Below are 27,396 nucleotides of genomic sequence, written 5' to 3'. Positions count from 1 at the left end.
CAGTGGTTCTAAAGGTCAAAACTGGTTGTATTCGTTAAGTCTCATAAACCCGGCCCTTAAGATCTATGCAGTACACAAACGTGAATCACACGTCAGCAAGTGCTACCGATACGAAATCAGTCTCAGGGGACACGTGTCCTCGTCAGATTGCCCTCCTTCGGGGAAGCCTTCGTTCCCTGCTATTAAACCAGCCTTCCTTGGACTCCTTCTCCGACCGCCAGCCAGGGAGCAGCGGACACACTAGGCGCTTCCCCATGGGCGAGAACTTAAAGCGCTGGGCTGTTCCCTCATCCTCCTCATGCAGGCGGGATGAGGGACACAGCCCTCCAGGCGCAGCCAGAGTTTCACGGGTGCCGCACCCACCGCATCCTGGCCCGTTTGCAGGCTCAGTCTGTGCCATGGACGTGCTGGTGCTGGATCAGGTGTGAGCTCAGGCGGAAGGCACGGCCGCACTTGGTGCAGTGGAAAGGCTTCTCCCCCGTGTGGACCCGCCGGTGCCGGAAGAAGCCTGACAGGGCTCTGAAGGCGCGGCCACACTCCCCGCAGGCGTACGGCTTCTCCCCGGTGTGGATGCGCCGGTGCTCACTGAGGAAGGAGCTCCGGCTGAAGGCGCGGCCGCACTCCGGGCAGGCGTAGGGCTTCTCGCCCGTGTGCACTCGCCGGTGCTGCAGGAGGTTGGAGCTCTGGCTGAAGGCCTGGCCGCACTCTTGACATTCGTAGGGGCTCTCCCCACGGTGGGTGCGCTGGTGCCGGGCCACATTGGAGCTGTGCAGGAAGGCCTTCCCGCACTCGCTGCACGCGTACGGCCTCTCACCCGTGTGTGTCCTCTGGTGCTTGGCGGCATCTGACCGCTGACCAAAGGACTTGCCGCACTCAGCACATCCGTACGGCTTCTCTCCCGTGTGAGTGCGCTGGTGCCGGACAAGGTTGAAGCTCTGGCTGAAGGCGCGGCCACACTCTGGGCAGACGTAGGGCTTCTCCCCGTGGTGGGTGCGCTGGTGCCGGGCCACGTGCGAGCTGTGGATGAAGGCCTCCCCGCACTCGCTGCACGCGTACGGCCTCTCCCCGGACTGACTGCTCTGGTGTTTCACCATGTCCGAAGAGCATCTGAAGCTCCGGTCACGGGTGCCGCACTGATAAGGCCGCCCTTTGCAGGGGCCCCTCCTGCTTGCGGCAGAGCGAGCGTTTGGGGAGGCCTCTGACGGGGACGCTCTGCCGTCCAGACCGCTCTTCCCTCCATGTTTCGCAGAAACAACTGGTACCCTCAGGGAATCTCTAGGCCTGTCTCCAGCCTCCTCATTCCCACAGCCATCCAGAAGCCCCACGGCCCAGGGAGGCCCCTGAAACGGGCCCAGCTCTCTCTCTCCCTGGCGAGGCTCTTCTTCCAAAGCCTCCTGCGTTGGCGTCGGCTTGGCACTCTGAGCCCCTCGCTCGGCCACTGAAGGAGCCCAGCAGGAAGCCTGGCTGCCACCTGCCACCTGTGCCAGGGAAGCTGGAAAAGAGGATCAGAGGCGAGTGACTGGAGGCCTAAGGAAGCTCTGAGGGCACTCAGCTGCGTGGGCGTGGACAGGGTGGCGGCCACCGGGGTACGGACAGAGCTGACAGTAACGGTGTGGGGCAGACACCGGCGCCACGTCTGCCCAGCTCTCCCCCATGCCTGTGGTCCCTCCGCTGGGACTCCAGGCTGGCCTGAGCCTCTCCCCTCAGGCTCAGGAGAGCAGGAGACAGAAGCCCGGGCCTTGGGTGCCGCTGGCTCTGCTGTATGGCCTGGAAGGCAAAGAACACTGCCAGAGGAACACCGAGGCAGAGGTACCAGGAGGCACGGGTCCTCGTCCCAGCTCACTTCCCCAGCTCTGGACCCCCCAACAACTCTGTCCTTGACACCTCCCCATGACCCACCAAACTCAAAGGTCTCTGGTCCAGGCAAGTAAGAGAATCCTTCCTCAGAGACCAATCCGTGGCAAGAACAAGCAACAGCATCCGGAGCCAGCGGGCTGGACTGTGGGGCCTCCCAGGCCTGGCTGCTAGGTGGTGAGGCTGCTGGTTGCCCCTGGCCCTGCTGGCTCCTGGGCACAGACCACACGCCCATTAAGACAAATGGCTTTAGGGATGTGGCCACAAGACAGAATGCCAGGCAGTTCCTGCCACATTTACATGGCCTGCAGGGGCCCCCGGGAGGTGAGACAAGGTTGGTTCCTTGCAGGTAGCTCAGTAGGAGGGCCCCCAGGGCACTTTCTACAGGGACTGAGGGGGCTGTGCCTGCACCGCTGTAACAGGGCACCTGTCAAGGACTGAGCCCGCCCAGGTGATAGAGGCTCCTGTGTGGGGGGCGGGGGTGGGGCAAGGCCAGGATTCCCAGGGGCAGTGGAGCGGGCAGGCACCCACAGCCGCTTTCCATCGACTTCCTAACTAACTAACTAGTTAGGGGGCTGTCCACCTGAGCGCCTGGAGATGGGGAGAGACCCCAGGCACAGGGCCAAGAAACAGGAGGCCCTCTAGGAAGGCCCAGTCTGGTCGTGAGGTTTGGCAGACTTAGAAGTTCAAGAAAACAACTCAGAGGCACTGGTTTTGAAGGAAGAATTATTCAGAATTAAAAGCGGGGGGGCACATACACCCTTTCCAGTTCCAGTGGGTCAGGTCTTGGGTCCTGCCTCCTGAGGCCATCCCAGCCCCCAGCAGGCAGCCCTGCGTGTGTGTGTGGGTGTGGAGGGGGGATCCTCTCAGTGATGAGCTCCCAGGGTGCCCTGAGGAGCCCTAAACTTGGAGGCCTTGTTCCCGACTGGGGCAGTTGTACCCGTGGGAACCATCTCTGGTTGTCACAACTGTGAGAGGTGGTCCTGGCCTTCTGTGGGTGGAGGCCAGGGATGCTGACTATTCTAGAATGCCCAGGACACCTGGGAGGACACGAGAAGTCTTCCATCCCAGGATGTCCAGTGCCAAGGCTGAGAAACCCTGTTGGAGGGAAGTCTTCCCAAAAGGTTGGAACTTGGTTTCGAACCAAGACACTCAGTGCCCTGGCAAAAGCTGCTGGTCTCCCAACTGACGTGCACCAGCCCCATCAGCCCTACCACCGGTCTCACGCTCCCCTGCACCCTGCTTTCAGGCCACAGACCACAGGGCATGTGCTTGGGACCAGCAACCAGGACACGGTGGTCCCATTTGCTTTATAAATGTGTGCTTTGTTGTGACCTGTTTCTTCTCCGCCACTCTGTGTATGTTGACATTTGCTGAAACCGTTACTTGGTCCAAAACCGCAGGACCGTGGAGAGCCCCGTCGGGACAGATCTGGCCAGGATGAAGGTCAGATAAGGTAGGCTGGGCAAGCCCGGGACTTGAAGGGCAGCTTCATGGCAGGACCCAAAGAAGGGACGAGCGTGTGTTCGTGGACACGGCGGCTGAATCACCTGACACAGGGGTTCTCGGGCTTCCGGGGAGAACGGGTGCAGGTGTGTGGGCAGGGGGTCCGCAGTACGTTCTGGGGCCAGGGTCTACCCCAGCCCGGCTCCCGCTGCTGAGCACACGGCACCGGAGCCGGGAGGTGGGAGAGCCTGAGGCAGCACGAGCGCCCCTGCTGCGCGGGGGTCGGCCATCGTCCCAGGCACTGCTTGTCCCAGGCCGCAGTGACAACGGTAAGCGGGACAGGAGTCCTCAGCTTCGACAGCCCGTAATCAAGGCCTTAAACCTTCAGGAAAGAGGGGGGCCTGGAGCCTGGGAGGGCTGTGGATGGGAGGCTAGCCAGGTTTTCTCTCCATACTCTTCCGGGCCTCCTCGTCTGAGCCCAGGCTAGCCGGGCCCTGAGAAACGGGGCCAGAATTAACAGTCTCGTTCTCAGAAGTCTCCAGGCAGGGGAGGGGCAGAGGAAGAGGGGTGCAGAGTGTGGCCACAGAGCAAGGGGATGGAACGTGGAGTGGCGAGGACGGCAGGCAGTAGGGGTGGGAGCTGTGTTAGGCAAAGAAAGGGACAGGAAGTGCTGCCCGAGCCCAGCTACATCCCCTAGCAGCCAGGCAGGTGGGCTCTGGGAGCCCCGATTCCTAAGCTGTTCCCTCCTCCCTAACCCCACCTTGCTGCCCACCCCTCACCTGTGTGTGTGTCCATCAGGGTAGCCCTCTCCGTGGTGTTCTGGAGACCCAGGCCTGGGGGCTCTCCTTGCCGTGCCTTACAGAAGCACCAGGAGTGGGGATCCCTGCCTGGGTAAGAGAGAAGACAAGGGGAGAAAATGACAGGGGAGGTGGGGTGAGCGCAGAGCCACTGCTGGGGACCGCACCGGCCTGTGTCTGCCACGAGAACTCGAGGTCATGACTAAACGGACACCCCACTAGCTAGGGCTCCACAGGGTGCAGTCTGGGAGCGCCGTCTGGACCACGCTGGCGTCCCTGAGCCCTGCCCCGGCGGGCTGGGAGCACAGCTGGAGGCGGCAGCCCCGGGCTAGCTGCCGGCCTGGTCCTGCTCCTGCTCCGCCTCGAACAAGCCCAGCGCCCGCTGGTCAGTCCTCAGGTGTCTGGAGACACATCTAGGGGTGGACGGCTTTTTGGGTAATTATAAAGATCTGATCATAAAATTACGAAACCAGGGAAACAGGAAATGACCGGTGCAGGTCTGGCCTGAGGATGACCCCCGCGCTCAACATCCGAGGCACCGCCTGGCAGATGCGAGCTCACGAGGAAGTCCAGTGCGGACACGAGAGAAGGAAAGAAAGAACCTGGGGCGGGGGCAGGGGTCGGTGGCCTGTTCCTAACACAGGTTCGCGGCCTTGCTCCGTGAGGAGCACGACACACTGGTGGGAAACCAGGGCGAGCGGGTGAAGTCACCACGTGACCCTCGGAAGAGCTGGCAGGTGGCCAGTGCCGTGTTGGACGGAAGTTCCTCGTCCGACCCCCGATTCGCAGCGGAGGACGGTGACGCAGGGCGCCCGGGCGCTTCGGTCAGGTACCGGCCTGCCTCCGGCTGTGGTCAGGCACGATCGCGGGTCCTGTGGTCCGGCCCGACCGGCTCCCTGCTCGGCGAGGAGCCTGCTTCCCCTCTGCCCGCCGCTGCCCCGTTTCTCTTCCTCTGGCAAATCAGTAAAATCTTCAAGGAAACACCACGTTCCTACTCTTCGGGACGGTAACACCTGCGGGGAGCGACCCCACACACCGCGGCGCCGGGAGCGCGACCCGCACGGACGCTGCGCCTCCAACGTGCCGCCGAGCAAGCCGAGGGCCTCGTTTCAACGAAAATCTGGGCCGGAAAGGGCCGGAGCCGCGGGGGACGCAGCGGCCCCCGGCGACCACCAGGGACCAGGGGCGCCGTCCCCGCCGCCGTCCCACTGGTCGGGGTACCCTGAGGCCGTCCCACTGGCTTGGGTGGGGGCGGGGCTGTCCGGGGCCGCCGCACCGGTCGGGGGCCGGTCCCGGCTGTCACACGGTAGTAGGGAGCCGTCCCCACGCCGTCTCGCTGCTCAGGGCGCGACTCCCCTCCGGCTGTCACTCCCCACGGCGCACGTGCAGCTCTTCCGAAGCGAGCGCCCCGCATAAGCACACGCGTCCGCGCCTAAGCCCCAGGTCCCCGCTCCGGGGGGGGGGCCCGCAGCCGGACACCGCCACTCACCTGCAGCCCCTCCGCTCCCCGGAACCGCCGCCGTCCCCGGCGCGGTGGCGCGGCACTTCCGGTGACGCTCTAGGCGCCAGGAGGACTATGTACCTGGCTACCCGGGCGGCCGCGGCACGGGCACTTCCGGTGACGCTCTAGGCCGCAGGAGGGCCGTGCACCTCGCTGCTCCTCGGGTCGGCTCCCCAGCTTGGCGGCCCGGGCGCTGGCTCCGGTTGCCGCGTCTTCACGGACCCCACCGCCGCCCCGCTGCGGCCCGCCGGCCTCTCAGAGCCGCGACCCTCCCAAGTCTTTCCTCCCTCGCCTCCAGCCAGGCCCGGGTGGGGTCGGGGGCCGCGGGATGAACGAAGGAGCGGACGAAGGCCGTGCGGGCCGACAGGGGTTGGGGAGGGGTGGGCCGAGTCCGGGGGCCGTGGGCGGGGGCGCAGCGGCGCCGGGCAGGGTGTGGGGAAAGCTCCCTGGGCAGGGGCCGCGAGCGCCCGCGGCGGGGAGGGAGCCCCGCAGCCGCCCCCTCCGGGCGCGCGGCCCCCGCTCGGCAGCCGGACCCCCCTTGCGCCCGCTGGGCCTCCCCGCCGACCTTCCGCGCCGCGCACTGGGGGCCGGGGACCCGCCGTGCGGACGCTGGGCTTCGCTGGGGCAGACGTCGGGCGCGAGCGGAGCCGGTGGGGACTTGGGGGGACGTGAGCCCCGCGTGGCCTGGGGCCCGGGTGCGGCCCTGCCAGAGGCGGGTGGGGGGCGGCAGGGGCTTGATGCCGGCCCAGGCCGGTCCGCCGCTCGCAGGGACGCGGCCGGGATCTGGCCCCTCCGGCTGTGTGCGGGCGTGTGCGGGCGTGTGCGCGGGGGACAGGGCTCAGTGAGGACCTTCCGGCTGCCGCTTGCGGCGGGAACAAGCGTCGGCCGTTCGGAGGCCCGTGTGCTCGCCCCTCGCGGGGAAACCGCACTCTGGGGGCGCCCGGGGGGCCCAGTCAGTGGAGCGACTGTCTCTGGCTCGGGTCGTGATTCTGGAGTCCCAGGATCGAGTCCCGCATCGGCTCCCGGCTCAGCGGGGAGGCCGCGTCTCCCTCTGACCCTCCCCGCTCTGTGATCTCTCTAAGTCTTTAAAAAAATAAATTAAGAAAAAATGATGTTCCTTTAGCTTCCCTACCTTTACGATCTCCATTTTTTTGGGTCAGGGAGTCGGGCCCAGCCCAGCCACGTCTGTGTTTGGGTCTGTCCCAGGGTGCCCTGAAGGTGTGGGTGGGGGCCAGGTCTCTCCTGAGGCTCCAAGGGGTAGCGTCTGCCTCCAGGCTGGGGCTGTTGGCGGGATTCAGGTCCTGAGGGTGGGAGTTGGGAGTTTCCTGGCGCCCCTCCCCTCATCGGCAGGGATGCGGGCTTTCCCATGGGCACTGCATTCTGGGGTTTCTCAACACAGTGGACGCTCTCATGTTTCATCACTGCTGAGAAACCTTCACAGCATCTTCCACACGTGTGCGTCACGGGGCTTGGGTCTCGAACAGCATGTCCCTAAGGCACCATACGGTTGTCTCTCCGTGCCCCAGGAGCTTTCCTGTCAGTGACTTCTGTGGCCTCTCTTCAACCTCCTCGTTCAGACAGAAACCCCAGAGCACGGAGGGCCCCTGGAAACGTTCACCTGCTCCCTGACAGTGATCCTCTCTACAAGCTTCTACAAAAGTCTCTTGCACTGGTGTCTGCCCTGTGTCCTTAACCCCACTCACCAAACAGAAGCACAGGCAGTGAGTGGCCCCTGGTGCCAAGCAGGAAGAAGGGGATTGTCATAGCTGGGCTGGGCCAGCAGTGGCGGCCATGGAGGGCGCTGGCTCTCCAGGAGCTAGGAATTCCATGCCATCTGCTGTGCCCAGCGCGCTCTCACCTTTATCAGCCTGGCGCTGGCCTGTCACCCCAGCATGTCCAGCACCACCTCTCCATCTCCCAACCATGGGACCTGCTGTCATTCCCCGAACCTGCCAGGCCTGCTCCTGCCTTTCTCCCAGCCTTTGCTCCTTCTGCTTCCCAGCCGAGGAAGCTCCACTGGCACTGTCCACAGACTCGTCCCCTCTCCTACTTACCAAACACAGGTCCTACACTGCCCGAGCAGGGACCGCAGTGAGGTGTCCGCTGCGTCTGTCGGCTGGTCACTAGCTAGGGATCATTTTGATTACATGGTCCAAGCGTTGTCTGGGTTTCCCACTGTGTGGTTCCTCTTCTCCCTTTGCAACTAGTAAGCCATCCTCGAGGAGCAAGGCAGGGGAGCTGATGACAGTAGGAACCGTGAGGACACGTGGCAGCCGGAGGCAGGATATGGCCGCTGGATAGGAGAGGATGCACCGCAGTGGCAGCAGTGGACACAGGCAGAGCTGGGGGCAGGGACTGTCCGGTGGCTCCGTAGAACACCCGAGTGTAGGAAGCACACACAAAGGCATTAGGAGACCAACGCACTTGGTGTTTGCAAAGCATTTAAAAAGGTCTGGGAGAAAAAGATCCGTGTAGATAAAAACAAATTTGAAGAGTACATTTCTGCCACACAGGACTACTGTGACATCTGTTTGTCTCCGTTTCCCAAATTTTCTACAAAATACTTTGCCTCTATAATATAAAAAAATGGGCTGGGGTCCACTTCCTGTCTTGCAGGAACTGCTTTGACAACCAGGAGGCAGGAGAGGGCTTTCTCTCTGCCGGCTAGAGCGGTGACCCCATCCCGGCCTGCGCGTTATTTTTCTTTTCCAGCAGGTTCCGGTGGGGGGGGGGGGAATCCGAGGGACCTATTACTTGCTTCTCTTCCCTCATACATTCTGGCAAGAGCATGCCTTGACTTCTGGGGAGCACTCCTCTCCCTCTGTTCCCCTAGATCGTTTTGGAGCCCGAGGCCACACGGGGCACTGCAGGGATGAGAGGTGGGAAGGGCACAGGGAGACTTGGGCGGAGCAAGGTTCTGGTCCTCACCAGGAAACCTGGATTCCCTGGGTTGCTAGAGCATTGCTTGCCCCTATGGGCTGCCCCCAGTCCTTCCAAGCCTGGGGGCGCCCCAGACGCTGCTGAGGAGTTCCTGTTGCTCACACTGTTGCCTTGGCAGTGGTCCGCTTGACTTGGAGCATCCAGGCCCTGGGTCCGGGCAGGTGCCTGGAGCAGCAGAGAGGTGTCAGCCAGGCCGGACCCCTGCTGAGGGGGTGCGGACCAGAGTCTCGCCGACTGGTCTGCAGCCCCTGCCGTACATGGGGTCTGTCCCTCTGCTGGTGCAGCCTGTCTGTAGCCCCTCACTGTGTCTGTCACTCCTTCTGGTAGTAAGGTCCCTGAGAGAGAGACACTATTTTGCAGAGGAGAAAGTGGGGGTTTCCCGAGGAAGGAGCTGGCACATGGGTAAAGGAAGTGACAGCCTCACCGAGTCAGGATAATCCTGGCTGCTTTGGTACTAAGACACCAGCACCCAGTCTGTGGCTGGAAACCAGCTGGAAACCAGCTGGCGGGCTCTGCTCCATCGGTCTTCCTCATTCCCGGCCCAGGCTGACAAAACACTGCTGGTCACTAGGCAGAGGGCAGAAAGAATTTGGAGAAAGCCTGCTGGCTCGTCATGGTTCCCTTTTATCGCAAGCTGTAGGTGCAGCCAGGTTCATGGGGACTAGGGTGTGTCATCCTGCTGTGACCTGAGGGAAAAGATGAGGGCCAAGACCACGGAGGACAGCCCTGGCTGGTGGCCAGCAGTGGGACCAGGAGGGAATGAGCCCAGGCCATCTGAAAATCCCACCCCCACCCCAGGATAGTACTCTTCTGGCCCAAAAGAAGTTTCACAATCCCAGTGTGAAGAGGGCAGAATGGAGATCACAGGCTGCGCGGCCCAGAGCTTCCTCAGGACCCTGAAGCCCAACCCGTCCTCCTCGGCCTCTCCGGCCAGGCCCCGGCCTCCTCTGGAGCCTCTCCGGTCCGACAATCCCCAAGGGCAGCCCGCCCGTCCAGCCTCCGCATCTCGTGTGCCGAGGCTTTTCCCGGCCGCCGGCATCCGCAAACGCCCACCACACGCTGCACTACTTATTTCTAACAATAAAAAACACGTAAAAATTAAGACATTTTAAAAGGATGATCTCGAAGGAGAGAGTTTTCCCTCCGCATTCCAGGGAATACCTCGGGTATTGTGGCGGGCGGCTCCTCCCACAAGCGGTGCTCCCAGCGACAAGTCCGGCCTCCGCTCCCCAGCCTTGGCTCCCACCACCCGCTGGACCCCCGCCCCGCCCCGGCCGCCGGCCCCCCCGGCCCCGCCCCCGGCGCAGGGTCTCCCCCGGCCGCCGGCCCCGCCCCCTCGGTGCTGCAGGACAGTCCCCCCGCCCCGAGCCCGCGATCCCAGCACTGAGACGGGAAGGGCTGCGCGACCCTGCCCCCTCCCTGCTGCCCCCCCGCCGACGGCCCGGGACGAGCTGCCAGGGAGCGGACGAGTCCGTGTCGCGGGGCAAGGACCCGGACCAGGAGCCCGCAAACTATGTGAGGGGCCGGACAGGACGCACGATTTGCGTAGTAGCCCTTCGTAAGAGCCCTTTGGCAATGGAAAGACCGTCGGCGCCCGACGGCCGCAGGAAAGCTGGGCGGGAGCTTCGGTCCGGGGGCTGCCGGGGGGGGCGGTCCGCGCCGCCCTCGGGTCCTGCGCTTCCCCGCGAGTCTGTCCACCGCAGGCCGCTGGGTCTCCCGCTGGTAGGGCCCGGCTAGCCTGGCCCGGGGTGAGAGCGCACCCCCGCGTCTGGCGCGGCCGCCGGGCTGCCGGGGCTCCGAGGGCCGACGGCGCTGGGTCAGGGGCCGGCAGCCGCGGGAGGCGCGTCCGCGCTCCGGGCGCGCACGGGGCCGCTCGCCGCTGTGGGGCCGCGGGTGCGGCGTGAAGGGCGAGCTGTGCACGAGGCTCTCCCGGGCTCGCACGGCTTCGCGCGCGTGGGCCTGCGCCCCTGCTTCACCGCGTCCGGCCGGTGGCCAAAACCCCTCCAGCCCCCAGCGCCCTCGGGAGGCTGCTCCCAGCCGGGAAGCTTCCAAGGCTGGAGCGCGAGGGCCCCGCGCCGGGTGACCTTGCGGGACTCCGCCGGGGTGATTGCTGGCTTGGCGCACTGGGTCTCCCCACACCTACTGGATTCTTAGTGTCCCCTCCAGCCGGGGCCACAACTACGGCGTCTCCCACCTGTCCAGTTTCCTGGTGGGTCACCAGGCTCAGGTAAGGCTGCCTTTGCCTCCTGGCTCGTGTCATGGTTCCCGCCTTCCTTGGGGGCAGCCCCACCAGCCCCTGGGCACCCCATGGCTTCTGCAGGACCCAGCAGGTCCTTGGCCCAGTGGCGAGGCCTTGGGAGCTCTGCCCACCCACTCTCCTCCCACACACACCCTGGGGGTCTGTCTCTGCCAGGATTTCCTGCAGAATCTGCTCCTCCTTGTGGGGCACATGCAAATGTCATCAGACTCCAAGCCACAGCGTGGAGAGACTTGGGTCTTCTTAGAGCCCGGGTGAGGGATTAAAAGGCAGCAAGGACAGATGCTCCGGGTAGGAAGGGGTGTGTTGGGAGCAGGGGTAGGCCAGGCCAGAGGCAGGCTAAGAAGGGCCCAGGGCCGGGTGGCAGGAAAGCTGTGTCGTGTGGGGACACGGGAAAGGGCTGGCAGTGTGCCCCTGGACGGTCCTCATCCCACATATGAGGAGTGCAGCTTAACCCCCTGGGGGTCTGGCATCCTCATGGATGCACCTCGGCTGGGAGGCTCAGGAGCTGGGACTGTGGGTTCCTGCAGGGGTAGGGGAGGAGAGCCCGCAAGCTGCAAGTTGGCTGGTGTAGCGTTGTCTCACAGCAGCGGGGAGGCGGGACAGAGCGCCGGCTTGCACCACTGCACTGAGCCTGCTCCCGGCCCTGGCCGGCCGCCCCTGGGTCCCTGCAGGAGGGTCTCCGCGCCCTGTGTCGGACTGGAAAGATACCCCTGCAGCTTGTGTTTCGTGTGCCTCAGGCTGGCTCGGTGCTAGTGCGACAGAGCAATGTCGCTGAAAATATGTAGGATCTGCTTACCTTTCCGAAAAATAAACTAGAACTTCCGGCAAAGATAACTGATTTTTACTGACTTCTTTCCCTCAAACCGGCAAAAGCATGGAGATCAAGATCATGAAGAATGGCGAGCCGCGAGGGGAGCCCTGCGGCACAGCCTGGGAAGCCCCACCTCTGACAGGTCTGGCTGGATGGTCTGCCGGCAGGAGGCTGACCCGGAGCTGCGGGTCGCTGCCCAGGGGGCCCGTCTGAGGGTGCGCGCGAGCGGCGCTGCGTGCTCAGGTGAGGCCGGCGATCTGAGGCCAGGCCCCCACAGGGACAGGACACTGAAGGTGGGGGAGTTTTAAGTATGTTAAATTACAGGCTGATAAAGAAATTAAAAATGTTAACCACTCCATCTCGGGAAAATTCCGTCTCCCGTGTCCCACAGCAGCCATGCAGCTTGGGGAAGCTCTCCAAGTTCAGGGGCCAGGAAACCGTGAGGTGGCCCCGCGGCGACATGGACAGGCTCAGGAGAGGCCCGCAAGGGAAAACCCGAATCCACGAACACACTTCCAAGGATTTTAAAGACGCTTGAGGGCCGTTCAAGGGTAGGGACCGTGGACAGTGTCCAGGCCTTTCAGAGATGTGAAGTGTGCCCTCTCCCAGGCGGGGCCGGCGGAGGGTGCTGCTGGGCGGACGAGTGGGTCGCGGTCCAGGGAAGCGATCTGCCCCTTGTGCCTGCAGGTCCCTCCGTCTGTTCCAGGTGTGGCTCACCGCCGACCCTCTGCGGGCTGGCTGCGGCCCTACGAGCCGGGGGTGCTCACCGGGGCAGCTGGAGGGTCCCGTGCGCTGAGCGAGGGACGGCGGCCTTGCAGGGCTGCTGCACACCCGAGGCGGGGTGGCCGGCCGGGAGGCCCTGGGCCGGGGTCACAGCACCCGCCTCCCAGGCCGGCGCGGGAGGGTCTGGACAGAGGACAGCCCCTGCCTGAGACCCAGGAAAGGGCCGGGAGTCCGCGGGCACACGTGGGCAGCTGTCCCCTCGGAGGTCCCCGTGCGGCGCGGACCGCGGCTCTCCGTCTGGGGCCCCGCCCGGCTTCCCGCGAGCCCCGCGCCGGGTTCACGCCGGGGCTGGGTAAGTCTCCTCGCAGCCTCGGCTTCCTGCCGTCGTCGGGGGCGCGGGGATCCCCCGGAAGGGCGACGAGGGCCCCGGGCCGCCGGCACCGCCCCGCAAGCCCGGGCCGTGGGGACGCGCGCGTCACGCCGGGGCCGCGGCGAAGCAGCAGTCAGGGGGCCCCGGAGCGGGGACGCCCGCGCCGCCGCCCCTCCTCGGCTCCCTCCCGCAGCTCCAGCCGCCCTGGCCCCTCCAGCCGGGCCACAACTACGGCGTCCACAATTACGTCCCACAGGACGCAAGGCCGCAGGAGGCCGCGACCCTAGGCGGCGGAATCGCAGGCGCGCGCCGCGCCCACAGGAAGTCCCGCCTCGCGCCGCCGGCACTTCCGGGCGCCCCAGGAAGCTCGGAGACCTGCCCCGGGGACCCGCGCGGGGGCGCCGGAGAGCCTGAGGCGGGCGCGCGAGCCGGGAGCTGTCCGAGGTGCGGGGCTGCCGGGGCGCCGGAGCCTCCGGGCTGCGGTCGCGGAGGCGATGAGCGGGGACACCTGGCGTGTAGGGCCCGGAAGGCCGTAGGAGGGGCTTCGGGAGGTCAGCGTCTGAGTGGAGACCCCCGGGTCTGCGGGGTTTGGAGTGATCCGGGCAGGAAGGGCCGCGGGCAAGGCCCGGCGAGGCCGGCATCGCTGCAGCCTGGACTCGGACTGGGCCGAGTGCACCGCGTGCACCGCTACGGCCAGCCCAAGAGCCCTGCGGCCAGCCGAGGGAGTCGGGTGCTTAGAACGGAGCCCCCGGCTGGGACGGCTGGCCGGGCTGTGTGCCGGGCAGTCCCAGTGGCGGGGCCAGGCCGGGTCTGAGCCCAACCTGCCCGCACAGGTGCTCCTCCTTTGAGGGCGCATGAGACCAGAGGGTCCCAAGCTGGAGCGCTGTCACTGTCCCTGGGGGTGTTGGGAGCAAAGCCAGATTCCCTGCTTTACACCAGGCCTGGCGAGCTGTTTTCCAGCACGTTCCCCGGCCAGTGTAACCGGGTGGCCTCTCACTGGGTGCTCACATCCCGTGAAATAAGATTCAGGAAAAGACAAGGCAAGGGGTCTTGGGGGAGGCCGGTGCCTGAGAAGAATTCGCTGAGCGCAGCATGAGACCTCCAAGGCCAAGACAGGGGTGTATGGAGCTATCCCAAGGCGGAGGTACAGCCTGAACAACAGGGAGGGCGAGGCTGGGGAGAGCGCCTGAAATGTGTCCACTGTCGAACAGACTGTAGAGAAGCCTCCCTCTCTTGGGCATCTTGGTGGGGCCTGCAGCAGTGGCAGGAGACAGCTCTGCCTTCCTGCAACCAAGGCGAGCTGGGCTCAGCATGGGGGTGCGGCACACAGCCCTTTGCAGCGAGGGCCCCGGCTGTGGTGTCGGCAGAACACGAGGGAAGTGGAGTGTCACCTCCTGCTGCTTCCCTCGTGACGGTGCTGTGTTAGGGGCACGAGGTCTTTGCCTGAAGGCTCCGCAGTGGCAGCACGCTGCAGGGGTGCGGCGGGTCCTCTCGCTGGTATTTCTGACGCCAGAAGTGTTGGGTGATGGTCGTATCCCGCATGGTGACAGCGACGCGGTTCCCTCCGGTGCAGATGACTGCTGCCTGTCCCCGAGCCCGGCATCCACGGTCCCCTCCCTGACTCCGCTATCAGCCAGGGCGCTTCTCCACATCCGCCACATTCAGAGGGTGTCTCTGCACGTCAACTCTGATTCCCGACCGACTGTCCCCTACCAAAGGCTTCGCCATGTCTGGTCCACTCACTGGCTCCTTTCCGGTGTGAATCTCTGATGTTGAACCTACCCTGAGCTCGCGCTGGCCGCTGGCGCGTTCATGACGGTCCTGAGGTCTTCACCCCACCACCCCAAAACGCTCTATCGCGCCACACTCCAGCCCGTGCCCTCCCGGCCAGCACATCCACCTCGTCTCTCGAGCGCACTGCGGGTTCCAGCCCCGACTGGGCGCCGGTCTGCCCCTGTGGCCGCGTGTCTGAGGCCCAGGAACAGCGGGGGGATTGCACGTGGGTGAGGATTTCCCGCAAAGTGTTGCTTGAGGCCACCTGAGCACGGACTAAACTGCGGCCTTTAGCATTTCTCTTGTGAATAACACTCAGATGCTAGTGGCACCAGACTTTAAGTTTTGTTCCTCACCTCCACCCGCGCTCCCCGCTGGCCTCCCGTCCCCCCCCCCTCCCCCCCCCCCCCCCCGCCCGGCCCCCCCAACGCCCCCCCTCCGGCTGGTGCCGCCTTGCGAGGCTCCGCCGCTAGGAGCGCCAGACGGAGCGGGCGGCGCTGCGGGAGGGAGGGATGCGCTCCTTCTGCGGCGCCTCCCGCCCGGTGGCCCCGCGGGACCGCCCTCTCCGCCGCTCTCCAACCTGCGGCCGTTTTTTTCAGCGTGCAAAGCTTCGTCTTGCACGTCCGGATGTTTCCAAGCTGCCTGAGCTTCAGAAGACTCCTCACCCCTATAGAAGGAGGCGGGTCTGGGGCTCCTCTCTGTCACTGTCACGGCGAGAGGCCCTCTGTAGCCGCAGGAATTGGGCGAACCCTATGCATTAAGGACAATTCTTATCCTTGTTTGTGGTGGTGAATTGTATGTGTCAACTTGACCAAGCCATGGGGCGCTTAGACATTTGCTCAAACATTCTAGTTTGTGAAGCTGTTTCTGGAGATGAGCATTTCAGTTAGCAGGCTGAAAGGGGCTCCCTCTCCTATGTGGGTGGGCCGCATTCAATCAGTTGAAGGGCTGAATAGAACAAAAAGGTCCAATCTGACCTGTGCAGGCCCCGCCCCACCCAGTCCTTGTAGAGAGGTGCGTGGGGCACTGGCGTCTAGGGACAGTCTAGGGCGGTGTGGAGGACCTCCAGGTTCTGCTCTTGGTGGTCGCCTACCAGGTCTGGTCACGGTGCCAGCATCCGAGTGCAGCCTGGACACAGAGGTGGTGGGGTGACCCTTCCAGTGCACAGGCTGTCACCTCCGCTCCCCGTGAAGCCCTGGGGGCTGTGTGTGCAGGGTTGTTGGAATGCCGAGGTCCCACATGACCCTTGCCGTATTGGGGGAAGAAGGCGGCTTTCCCTTCTATTTCAGGCCAGCAAAGATGACTCAGAAGGTGTCTGGAGCCTCAAAGCTGGGGTCCAGAAACTGCCTGACCCTGACTTCTACTCCTGTCCCCTACACTGCTCTTACCCTGAGTGGGGGCACATGGTGAGGAGTCCAAAGTGCTTGGTGGCCATGGCGCCTTGGGAGCGTGGCCCAGAGAGGTAAAGCAGTCCAGCCAGAGGCCCTTGGGCTTGGAACTGGGGAGGCCCAGCTTGGAGTTGCAGCCATGGGAGGGGCTGAGCAGCTCCTCAGTGTGGGGTGGGGTCCCTGAAGTGTTCAGGAGGGAGCAAGTGGGGCAGGGAACATGCAGGCTTCTCCACCTAGCTGAGCTCTTTCAGGTACCTCAGGCTGAAGTCAGAGCTGCAGGCCAGGTCTGAGGAAGGCCAAAGCCAAGGCCGGACCACAGCTGCAGAGGTGTATGCCTGCCAGGAGGCAAACATCCCGTTCCCTCCCCCCAACCGCACCTTTTCTGGGGGCTGGAGGCAGCTGTGAAGCCTGGGCCACTTTGCACACGGCTCAAGGTAAGGGACAGCAGGGCCCTTGCCTTGGGCAGCCAGCACTTGACCTCGCCTGCCCCACTTGGGCTCTCTGCACCTGGGAACACCCGGCTATGGGTCCAGGTTAAGTCAGGAGGCCTCCCGGCACTGGCCCCCGCAGACCAAAGCCAGCCACACCTCTCCAGACACAGGCAGCAGCAACTCCTACTTCCATCAGTTAAAAAGAATTTATTTGGGCCGCTGGGCGTGTGGGGATAGCCGCACGGCTCGGCAAGAGGGGGGCGCGGGAGCCCTCTCTCCGCAACCTCCCCCCGGGGCCCCTCCTGCCGCGGCCGCCCGCCCGCTACTCCCGGTAGTGCACCCTCTGGTGCTGGATGAGCTGGGAGCTCTGGCCGAAGGCCTTGCCGCAGGCGCCGCAGGCGAAGGGCTTCTCGCCCGTGTGGGTCCGCAGGTGGCGGAAGAAGTGGGAGCGGCCCCGGAAGCGCTTCCCGCACTCGGCGCACTCGTAGGGCTTCTCGCCGGTGTGGATGCGCTGGTGCTCGATGAGCACCGAGCTCCAGATGAAGGCCTTGCCGCACTGGCTGCAGGCGTACGGCTTCTCGCCCGTGTGCAGCCGCTGGTGCCGCACCAGGTTGGAGCTCTGGCTGAAGGCCTGGCCGCACTCGCCGCACTCGTAGGGCTTCTCGCCGTTGTGGATCCGCAGGTGCTGCGTGAAGTGCGAGCTGTGGCTGAAGGCGCGGCCGCACTGGCCGCACTCGTACGGCTTCTCGCCCGTGTGGATGCGGTGGTGCTGGATGAAGCCTGACCAGCCGCGGAAGCGCTTCCCGCACTCGTGGCACGCGTACGGCTTCTCGCCCGTGTGGATGCGCTGGTGCTTGAGCAGCAGCGACCGGTACTTGAAGCTCTTGCCGCAGGCCTCGCAGCGGTGCGGCTTCCCGCCCCGCGGGCCGCCCTGCCGGACCCCGGGCCCCGACCCCCGGCCCCCCTCCAGCTCACCGGGCCGCTCGGGCTCCCCCACCGCCCCAGGGGCTCCCTGCGACAGCAGCGTCACGCGCCATGGGCCCCTCTTCTGGGAGCAGGGCGCGGTTCCCGGTGGCTGGCCCGCGGGCCGCTCCAAGCTGGACTCCTGCCCAAAGCGGCCCCCACACCGGGGCCTACGGGAAAAGGTCCTCAGTGGCCCCCCGGCCTGGTCCGCCCCCGCTTCAGGGTGGTGGGGGTGGGGGGACGACGGGACCTGCTCCGGCTCTGCGTCCGAGTCTGCAAAGAGACATGGAGGGGCAGATGGCACCCCCTCGGGCATGGGCCTCCCCCGCCGCACCCGGCTCTGCAGCTCTAGCTGCTGGGGCCCCGGGGTGACGGCCGATTCACCTGGACCACGCCCCCTGCTCCAAAAGGGGCCGCTTGGGCTCCCGGCAGGGATGGGGCCACTTCGGGGCACTGCCGGGAACAGGGTAGAGTCTGGGTGGCCACCGTCTCCTGCCCTGGCCCGCTGCTCCCCTCCTAACACTGTGGCGGGGAGGGTCGGCTCCCAGGGCTTCCATGGGGTGGTGTGAGGACGTGCGTGTGGCAAGGGGTGGGATTAGTGCCGCTCCAGCCAGGCTGTAGGGGGAAGGGGATGGGAACCAGAGCTTAACTAGGGGACTAGTGGAGGCCCAGGGCACCACACGATGGGTAGGGGACCCAAATGACTCCCTGGCTGAGGAGTGCCACTGAGCAGCAGATGCTGGCTGGCCACGGCTCTGGGGTTCAGGGAAGGGGTCTGCGCTGCACTCACAGCCTGGAGAAATGTCAGTGACAGACTGGGACTGAACTGGGTAGGGGTCATCTCCAGGACAGGAGCACTGAGGCAGGGACAAATGAGCTGGTGTCCTGGCAGTGGTCGTGCCCGATGCAGGGGTGCTGCGGAGAGCCCGGCACGCAGCAGCCATGGGTCGTGCACTCAGGCAGGGCCGGAGGGGGTTTCTGCTCACTCACCTGGCCAGCAGGTGTCTCTGGCGATCTGGACCTCCTCTACATCTTGGAGATCCAGGCTGGACGGCTCCTCCTCCTGCAGTGGCTGGGAGAGCGCCTCCAGGCTGCAGCCAGGGGAGTCTGGGGGCAAAGGGGGATGGGGGCTCATCTCCCCCTCCTCTTCAACCTAGCCCAGGCCTTGCTCAGCTGCCTGTAGAATGCCACCTGCTCCTTGCCCTCCTGGGGGGCCCACGGGGCTGATGCTCCCCAAGAGCCACAAGGGGAGACAGGAGCAGCCGTGGGACACTCCTTCCCTGAGAGCGAGGGGCCCTCTGGCACTGCTTGGCTGCTCTGGAGTGTGGGGCAGTCCTGGGAACACGGGCCTTTCTAGGCTGCAGCCTTCACACGTTGCCCTCTCCCAGCCCCCAAGTCGTTCACCGCCACCTCCGAAGGCCCTGGGCACCTCTGGGCGATGGGGCGGGGGTGGTGGTGCTGGGACACAGTGCTTCGCCTCTGTGGAGGCCCCAGGCCTGGGGCTCTTGTGGACACCAATGAATTCTGGGGCCAAGAGGGCGGGGGCGAACTTTTCTGGCTGGAAGGGGCACTCCTTGTTTGTAAAATGGCACAGAAGTCCACACTTGGACGTGAACACAGGGAGGAGAGAGCTGGGGTGGGGGAAGAGCCAGAGTTCAGGTCTCAGTGCCAAGGCTGGGAACCCTATCTGGAAAGTCTGCCCCTGCTTGGGGGCAGGGGGCGCTGCCCTGGCCACAAGGTCCCTCCCCACCTCCGGGCTGCGGGTAAGCGGGGGGTGGGGCGGGGCGGAGGCACATCCTTCTCCGTCACCTGCCATTGCCCACGGGCTGCCCGTCCTGCCCCAGGGCTCCAGACCATGCCTTCCAGAACTCATTCTGGAGCTCGGGCTCTAGCGGGCATAGCTTCGTGCCAGGACCCTTGGCCAGCCCCACAGAGCCCTGGCTCCCAATCTCTGTCCTGTCCCACACCCCACCTGCCCAGCTCCCTGCTCTGGAGGCTCGGGGACAAGTGGCTGCCAGCTCTTTGGACCGGTCTCATGCCCACCCCACTCAAAGGACAAATGGCTCCCTGCTCAAGGATGTCCTCTGCCCCTTCCCACCCCCCTCCAGCACTGTGTCCAGCCAGAGTTTGGAAACTGGCTCTTGCGTCAGGTCATGTGGGAGACTGTGGGATCCAGCCCTGGTGCGGGCATGGGGACCCCAGGTTTCCCAGGGCAGGCCCCACCCCCCAGTGCTCTTTCCAGCCTGCACCACCCACTCTGGTCTGGGAGCAGGGAGCCTGAAGTCCTGGTCTCACTGGCTGGAAGGCCCTAGGCAGGTTCCTGAGATGCTGGGGTCTTTCCTGAGGGAATGGGTGGACCACATGGCACTGAGGAACCCACCAGCAAGGAAATGAGGTCCAGAGATGGCGAGGGGCAGTCTCTGCCCCGGATAGCAGCTTGATCGTGCGGCCCGGCTCTTTCTGTTGGACCGCTCTCCTCCCTCTGGCCCCTTGGACCTCCCTGGGCTCCCCCACCCTCCAGCCACACCTCCTCCTTCACAGCCTGCCGGAGGCCCCATGCCTCTCTTCCTCAGGGTCAGTCTTGGTTGTTTTCCTGGCAGGCAACACCCCGCCCCCCGCCCATTTCGGACAGCACAGGGAGCGCTGAAGCTGCTGTCCACGCCCCTTCTCACTGGGCAGGACCCCTGGGCACCCGAGGGCACTTGGCTGTGTCTCAGGGAGTGCAGCCCGGCCTCCAGGCTCTTGCTGGATCAGGGGCAGCCCCACTCTGCTGGGGCGGGAGGACCTGCATCCCGGGCACCAGGCTTCGCATCCAGCAAGACTGGCTTGGTCAGCATGTCTTCCAGGACAGTCCCTTCCCGGTCCTACGTCCTGCCAGTTAGGAGACATGAGCCCTGAGCCCCAGCCTGCTGGGCACAGTCGGGGGAGGTGGGCTTGAGGGCCCAGGCTTGAATCCCACTGATGTGTTCAGAGTCCTACCGGCCTCCACTGGCTCACATCTGGGTTTCCATGTCCCTGTCAGCAACACGGGTACAGCAGGTCCTACCTTGCCAGGCTGTTGTGAGGGGTGACGTGAGAAACTGGAGGGGAAGAGTGGGCCCCGTAATCCTGCCTGCGTGGGGGACAGGCCTGAAAGCACCGTGCAGGGAGAGGCAGCTGCGCCTGCGCAGACCTGCAGACTATGGGCTTCTTCCCGCAGCACCCAGCTCCGCCCCCACCACCAGCCTGGCCACCACTGGGACGGGCGGGAGGCCGGGGGCCATCCCCGAGCCAGGCGCAGCACAGGTTAGGAACCGCTCCTGGTCCGATCCTGGACTGAGCTGGGGGGTGAATCCCACGTTCCCTAGCCCTGTGAGACCCCTGTGGGCCTCACTGTCCTCATCTGCTAATGCCCCGGAGAAGGCGGTCACTGGGCTCCAACACAGCCCGCATGGAGTCCTCGGCACAGAGCGGGCGCATCTCCGCCGTCATCACGTCACTTCCTGTAATGCCAAGAGTGGGATGAGACATACCCAGGCCCTTGACCTGGCGGTCATCATTTCATGGCGTCCTCAGCTGTGAGAACTGAGGCCAGGCCTCCTGTGGCACGTGGGGCACAGGCAGAGCCCCTGTGGCTTCCTGATGGCTGAGTGTGAGCAAGACCCAAGGGCACCCCACGCCATGTGCTTGGACATCCTCTCCGCCCCTGGCCCCCACCAGTCGCTGGCTACTTCCACGCCTCTGACATCCTGAGACCCTGCCAGGAGGGTGGGACAGGCCGGTAGCTCCATCCCTGCAGGTCCTGGGGGGCCCCCAACCCAAACCAGCCTGCACAGAACTCTGGGTGCTATTTTCTTGGGGTGGGAACAGAGGCTCATAAAGGGAGAAGGCAGGACACAGGACCCTACCCCTGAGGCTGCTCTTCCCCAATCCCCCAAACCCAGTCCCAGGGGACTATAGGGAGCCATCGCTCACAAGGCTCAGTCTCTGGCCTCCGCCACGGATGCCCCTGGCCTGACCCAAGTGCGAGGATGCAGGAACCCCAGCACCTGGTGAGCTGCCTTGTTTCCAGCAGGTAGTGCTAGTGGTGCGGGGCGGGTGGACGGTGCAGGGAGGCGGAGGGAGTGCAGCGCAGGGTGAGTACCGTGTTCATGACCGTGGAGGTGAAGCTGGGCCTCGCGCTGGCAGGTTCCAGGTGTCCCTGGTGACGCAAGATTGACCGGGGACGGGACACGAGGGGGCTCCTGACTGTCCCCCAGGGTCGCCATCTTCCCCAAGGCCTGCTGAAGGTATGCACACCTGGGACCTGGGGAAATGAAAACCATGGCAGGATGAGGGGGTTCGGAGGGACGAGTGGAGGGCGGGGGCAATGCCAGCTACCCGTCAGCCGCAAGGGAGCTGGGGGCTCCTTCATGGGGTGGGGACAGGAACAAGGATGCCAGGGAGGCGACGTGGGGCCTGGGGTGAGATCCGCTGTGCCCCTGGTATGTTTACTCTGCCACATCACATCACGGGGCTCTCCCAGCCCAGAGCTTAAAGCACGTGGGATCTCCCCGCAGAACCTCCCGCAGCGCTGCTGGGGGCTGCCGCCCCCGAGAAGGGTGAGAAGGTGCACTCTGCCCGCTGAAGCATGAACGTTCCAGATTAAATCTCAACAAGACAGTTCCTGAGAGGAGCACCGCCCTCCTCGGACCCGCAGACCTCAGAGGAGGCGCAGCGCCCTGTGGGCTGCCCGTGTGGTCTCCAGCCGGCAGCCTCCGGGGCTCTGCGGGGTCTGGAGACCACCCGGGCAGCCCACAGGGCTCTGCGCCTCCTCTGAGGTCCAAGGTACCTGCTTTAATTTGGTTTGCAAGAATGGTTTGGTGCCGGGGGAGAAGGGTTTCCTTCCGCACTGCGGGGAAGCGGGGCTCCTTACTGGGGTGTGACGAGGACACGGGTTACAAGACACTAACCAACCGCCGCTAACAGTGTCTGCTTCAAGGACGTGGGGAGGCAGCCGCCGCGGGGCTCCTGGCCAGCTCCTGGGCCATCTCGGCACACCGCACTCCCTAACGACGGGAAGGGTCGCGGACACTCAGGGAAGTGGACGCAGGTGGACGCAGGGTGGGGCCGCAGTCAGGACGTCTGGGCGCAGGCCCTCCACCTCCTACGTCCAGCTCAAGTTACTCGGTCCGCTTCCCGGGACTTCTCAGGGAAGGGGCACGCTCCCCGCCCCGGCTGTCCGCGCGGGGGTGGCGCCCACCCGGCCGCCGGCACGGGCTCCGGGCGCAGACGGCACCCCACACTGCTGCAGGCGGGGGCGGGCGGAGGGGCAGACACGCCCCGGCCAAGAGCAGGCCTTCCCGCCCCCTCTCCTGGCCCGGAGCCTGAGCCCCGCGGGGAAGGGCCGGATCTCGGGGCGCTGGGCGGCAGGGCGCAGGCTGCCCGGCCGAGATCCGGCGCTCACGCCCCCGGCCGCGGACTTCTCTGAGCCTCTGCGTCCCACCTGCAAAGTGGGCACCGCGCCGGCTCCGTCCCCGCGGTGCCCGGCGCGTGGGGAGGCGCCCCGCACACGGACGCCCGCGCTCGCCGGGGGCAAGTGAGCCCGCTGCGGCCCGCACCCCGCGGAGGCCTCCTCTGCGCCCCGGAGCGGCGGGGCGCGCCCCCGCGCCCCCAGGCCGGGCCCGGGCCGAGGTCACGGCGGCGCGGGGTGCGGCCGGGGTGGGGCTCGCGGGGACGACGCGCGAGCGCGGACCGGCCGGGCACCCCCGCAGCCGCCACCGCCGCCGCCGCCCGGCGCCCACTCACCTTCCGAGCCGGAGGCGGCCGCCCGCGCGCCGGCCGGAAGTGCGCCCATGCCCCGCCCCGGCCCGCCCGCGCGCCGGCCGGAAGTGCACCCATGCCCCGCCCCGGCCCGCCCGCGCGCACTTCCGGGACGCTCTGGGCGCGGGAGGACGCCGCCTCCGTGGCGGGGGCGGGCGCGGCGGTCAGGCCTCGAGTTCTCGAGGAGCCGCTGCGCCCAGGGCGACGTCAGTGCCGCGCGGTCGCCCTCGCGGGGTCCCGCTGGCCGCCGTCAGATTCTCTTCTTTTACGGGGTGTCTCAACCGCCCTCCGGGCCGCGCCCCGCCAAGTGTTCCCGAGCTCCAGGGCGTGCGGAGGGGCGGCCGCAGGCTCTCCTGACCCCTCGCCGCGGAGCGCCTCCTGCACGCGCGCCCCGTCGCTTCTGCGGTCCCGCCTCTCCGGCCCCAGGGAGAGGGGAGCAGGAGTCCGGCCTTACAGGAAAGCGGACAGCCGGCACGGCTCCGCGAACTCACCCGGCGGGGGGGCGCTGGCCCTCCGGCCGGGCGGGTGGACAGCACGAGGACAGCCAGGGAGGACCAGCCAGGGAGCTGCAGGCTGCGGGGATGTCCAGGGCGCAGGGAGGGAGCCCAAACCGAAGAATCCCGGCATCTGGTCCCAGGCGGGTGCCAGGCGGCAGAGAAGCTGGGGCATCGGGGACAAGTGAAGGACTCGGTGTGGGGAGACGGGGTGAGCGCTGGCAAACAGGCAGCGGCAGCCCCGAGCCGCTGATCCCTGGAGGGTTAAAACCTGCAGACAGGGCAGCCTCCTGCCGCAGCTGCCTGAACTCACCCGCTCCTTAGACTCCCAGCCCTGCAGGCTCTGGAAGAACAGCCCGCTGCTCCCCTCTGCCTGACCTCATGCTAGGCCCTGGGCCAGGAGCAGGGGTACGTTGGGAACAGGCTAGCTCCCTCATTCAATGGAGCTGCCATTCCAGCTCGTGGGAGAGAGCAGACCGCACATCGGCAAACACATCGGCACCATAGCCCCGGTAAGAACTTGGAGGAAGCTCCCAAGAGCTTAGTGGTCCAAGGAAGTGAGTCACTAAGGCAGTGACACCAGAGGAAGGGAGGAGGAGAGCGGGGCAAGCTAGTCACACAAAGGCTAGAGGGAAGAGTATTCAAAGCAGAAGAAAGAGCATGTGCCAAGGTCCTGAGGCATGAGCATTGCCAAGGGTTTTGTGGCAACCAGGCAAGCTGGGAGTGTGGTGGGCCAAGGGAGAATGAAACAAGGTGGACAAGCAGTCTTGAAGGCACGATTAGGAGCCTGGATTTTAAATGCACCGGGAGCCATGGAGGGTCCTGAGCCGTGGTGTGAGATCGGCTGTGCATTTTAACAGCAGTTTGGGACAGCAGGGAGGCAGGAAGGGACAGATGGTGTAGGTCGAGAGTAGGCTGGGTAGGGCCCATGTTGGGGACCAAACTGACAGCACCTGCTGCTTGCTGGGATGTGGGGTACGACGACTTGGGGTTCAGGCTGGAGTTTGACTGAAAGCCTGCTTCGAGACAGGGCAATGCCACAAGCCAAGTTCTGTCTTGGACACGCGGCCCACGATGCACAAAGGTAGCTGGGGTCTCCCAGTTCCCCTTCTCAGTCTGTCCCTCACCCTCTCCTTGCTGGCCTGTGCGTGGCCCTGGGTTAGCTTCAGTGGGGTGGAACACACTCCTGTTTCCTACGAGGCTGGGGAGATGGGGGTGCGTAATTACTGGTGTGGAGACTCCCAGCCAGTCAGGTGTCCCGCCTGCCTCTGCCCCACTTTCAGGGGACCCAGCCCCAGCTGCCCAGTAGCCAGGCTCCTCAGCCTCCACAGACCTCCTACCAAGTGTTTGGGTTTCTGTGCAGAGCTGCCTGGCCTTCCCCTAGCCAACAGCTCTGCTCTTCTCTGCCCTGCCTGTGTGTCTCCCCGCCTGTCCCTGACTCTGGGTCTGACCTGGAGTTCCATCCTTAGCCAGGTCCTCAGCCACTGGACATCCGGTGCTCTGCAGGGCGCTGAGTGGCTTCCTCGCTCCCACCCAGCAGATGCCGGTAGCACCTCCCTTCAGTTGCGACAAGCACAAATGTCTCCAGACATTACCACATCCCCTTCTGGGGGGCAGGAATGGCCTCAGGAGAAGTGAACAACAGTATGGCAGGGCAGGCTGACCCAGGCTCTGCAGAAGTCAGGGAAGCAGGCAGAGGGCCTCCCAGACCCCCTCCAGTGTTATGACTACAAGCATGAGCCACCAAGAAACCCCTAGTTCCCCAGCATCTGGGGCCAGGAGGCCCATGTCCCTGAAGGGACATAGTATTTTGTCCCCCGAGGGCTCACTCCCATCTTGAGCCAGCGGATTCCATCTCTGGTTGTCAGTCTCTTACGAGTCTAGTTCATGTGAGGCAGCCCCCAGGAGACGCACCTGGAGGAAGTGACCAGTTGGGTCTCTGGCTCTGCAGGCGCTGGGGAGTCCCGACTGCACCCCTAAACTGCAGGGAGATGAGCGGGACCCAGCAAACGGGTCAGAACAGAGTTTATTACGGGGGTAAACAGATTATCCACAAGCAGGACAGGACATGTGCTGGGGAGAAGGGTGGCTGGAAGGTACCAGAACCAGTGCAACGTCGGTCGGGATGGAGGCAGCGCTCCATGGAGAGTAAACTACAGAACTCGGATAAACTGAAGTGGAATGTGTCCCCAGATGCGCACGTGCTCACGCTCTGGGGACTGAAGGAAGTGAAGGGATTACAGAGTCGAAGTCCATCAGATGTCACTGTTGGGAAAGTCCCATTTTCACCCGTGTGGGACCAGCAGCTGTGTGCTGAGAGCCCAGTGGATGCGCTCCACCGGCGGCGTGAGGACGATCCCAGGACGCTGCCGCCAATGCCGAGTGCTCGAGCTCACCAGGACACACGCCCGTGTTAAAACCAGAAGGCCACAGGGTGGCTGCAGGGACCTGGGGCCCACGTAGTGTGACAGGGAGCTCGTGCGGATCTCGGTGCTGGCATGCACGTGGCACCGGGCAGGAGGCACGGGGAGGGGGGCGCTCAGGCTGCAGGCAGGCAAGCCCAGCAGCAGTGTCCCCAGGCCCCCATGGCCCTGTCTGGGTCCTGGCAGGACTCTGGTCAAGGGGAGGACCCTGTGGTTTGTGGAACAGGCAGCTGGAGTTTGTGACACCAGGAGACCACCAACTCTATGCTCAGTGCACAGAGGTCCCAGGAGGCACGGGCCCCCATCCAGAGCAGAGCTGTGTCCTTGGGCGCGAGACACAGAGTCTGCCCCCTCATCCACGCGGCTGGTCCCACCCTGAACTGGCCTTCAGTCCATTCCCTTTCTGGTCCCAACACTGCTTCCCTGGGCCTTGGGGACACCCCTTGTACCCCTCCTTCATGGCTGAGAACCCTGCCTTCGCCGGTCCTGCTCCAGAGCAAATGTCCAAGTGCCACGTGCACCAGGACTCGGGAACCTGGGGGTCAGCTCCCCGAAGCCGAGGTCCGGGCTGTGTCCGGACCTGCGTTGTCTGCGGCGTGTCTTGGGGCCTCGCTCACTTGCAGGGGAAAGGATTAGTACACTTGGTGTCCAGACTGGGGGTGGACACAAGAGGCCACTGCAAATCAAGGCCAGGAAGCACCCTGTTGCCTACAGCCTCCTCAGGAATGCAGTGGGCCCGGTCACAGGACAACTCCCCAATTTGCAGGGGGAGGAGGAAGCAGAGCCCCACCAGCTGCGTGGCCCTTACTGCCCACTGTCTCACAGCGCTGGCTGCCACCTTCCCTCAGATCGAGCCTGGCAGGAGGCCTGTAGGGACAGATGCCGACCCGGCTCACAGGATGCCAGCCTGAAGGATGATCCATGTCACCTCCCTTGGGTCGTCCGAAGGTGTCCTCCATGGCCCCCCGCCTGCCTGGTGTCTTTCCCGCACCCTCCAAGCTGGGCCAGGCGCTGGGGTGCTCTGTGGGCGCGGCCCTAAGTGCTCCAGGGCACTGTGCTTTGAGAACCATGCCCAGCCGGGGGTGCCCTGAAGGTTTTCCATTTGGAAAAGGCATTTATTTCTCAGGGACAGTCCCAGGATGCTGGGGAAGTTCCTGACGTTGCCTGTGGGGTTTCTGCCTGCAGCGCTTTCCTAGAAGGCGGGTGGTGTCCATGTTGCCCTCCTGGGTGCAGCGGGGCCATGGCTGTGAGTTTTGTGGCCGTCAGAGAGGTTGGGGAACAGGGAAGGGCCCTCGGGGTGTTTGCTGCCTTCAGGGGGCTCTGCGAGGCGACAGGAGGTGCCGCTCACCTGTCACACCACCCCGCCCGCCTGCTGGGGGTCACCCAGCCCACCAGCGCCCCCACCACCGCCCGGAGATTTCCAGCCCAGCCCCATCCCCGC

General features: G+C 65.1%; 2 protein-coding genes and 1 long non-coding RNA gene across 3 annotated transcripts; all 3 read right to left on the bottom strand.

Moving 5' to 3' along the window:
* Positions 1 to 267: 267 nt before the first annotated feature.
* Positions 268 to 1,094, bottom strand: ZNF696 (zinc finger protein 696). The gene has a single exon (XM_032848331.1). The coding sequence runs from the start codon at positions 1,092 to 1,094 to the stop codon at positions 387 to 389; it is 708 nt and encodes a 235-aa protein (XP_032704222.1). The 3' UTR covers positions 268 to 386.
* Positions 1,095 to 1,246: 152 nt separating this feature from the next.
* LOC116861582 lies at positions 1,247 to 5,636 on the bottom strand. Its single transcript, XR_004381513.1, has 3 exons — positions 5,587 to 5,636; positions 4,080 to 4,187; positions 1,247 to 1,492 (listed from the first exon to the last, which is right to left on the bottom strand). It is a non-coding gene; the product is annotated as an uncharacterized LOC116861582 (long non-coding RNA).
* Positions 5,637 to 16,586: 10,950 nt separating this feature from the next.
* On the bottom strand, positions 16,587 to 23,074 carry GLI4 (GLI family zinc finger 4). The gene is made up of 4 exons (XM_032848278.1): positions 23,024 to 23,074; positions 21,381 to 21,542; positions 18,248 to 18,364; positions 16,587 to 17,530 (listed from the first exon to the last, which is right to left on the bottom strand). Exons 1-4 carry the CDS (start codon positions 23,070 to 23,072, stop codon positions 16,617 to 16,619), a joined length of 1,242 nt encoding a protein of 413 aa, XP_032704169.1. The 5' UTR covers positions 23,073 to 23,074; the 3' UTR covers positions 16,587 to 16,616.
* Positions 23,075 to 27,396: the final 4,322 nt, after the last annotated feature.

The sequence above is a fragment of the Lontra canadensis genome, unplaced genomic scaffold, assembly GCF_010015895.1.
Source record: "Lontra canadensis isolate GAN:19392208 unplaced genomic scaffold, GSC_riverotter_1.0 scaffold201, whole genome shotgun sequence".
NCBI lineage: Eukaryota > Metazoa > Chordata > Mammalia > Carnivora > Mustelidae > Lontra > Lontra canadensis.
Note: the sequence above shows the minus strand (reverse complement) of the source record. Positions and strands in the feature narration are given on the sequence as shown.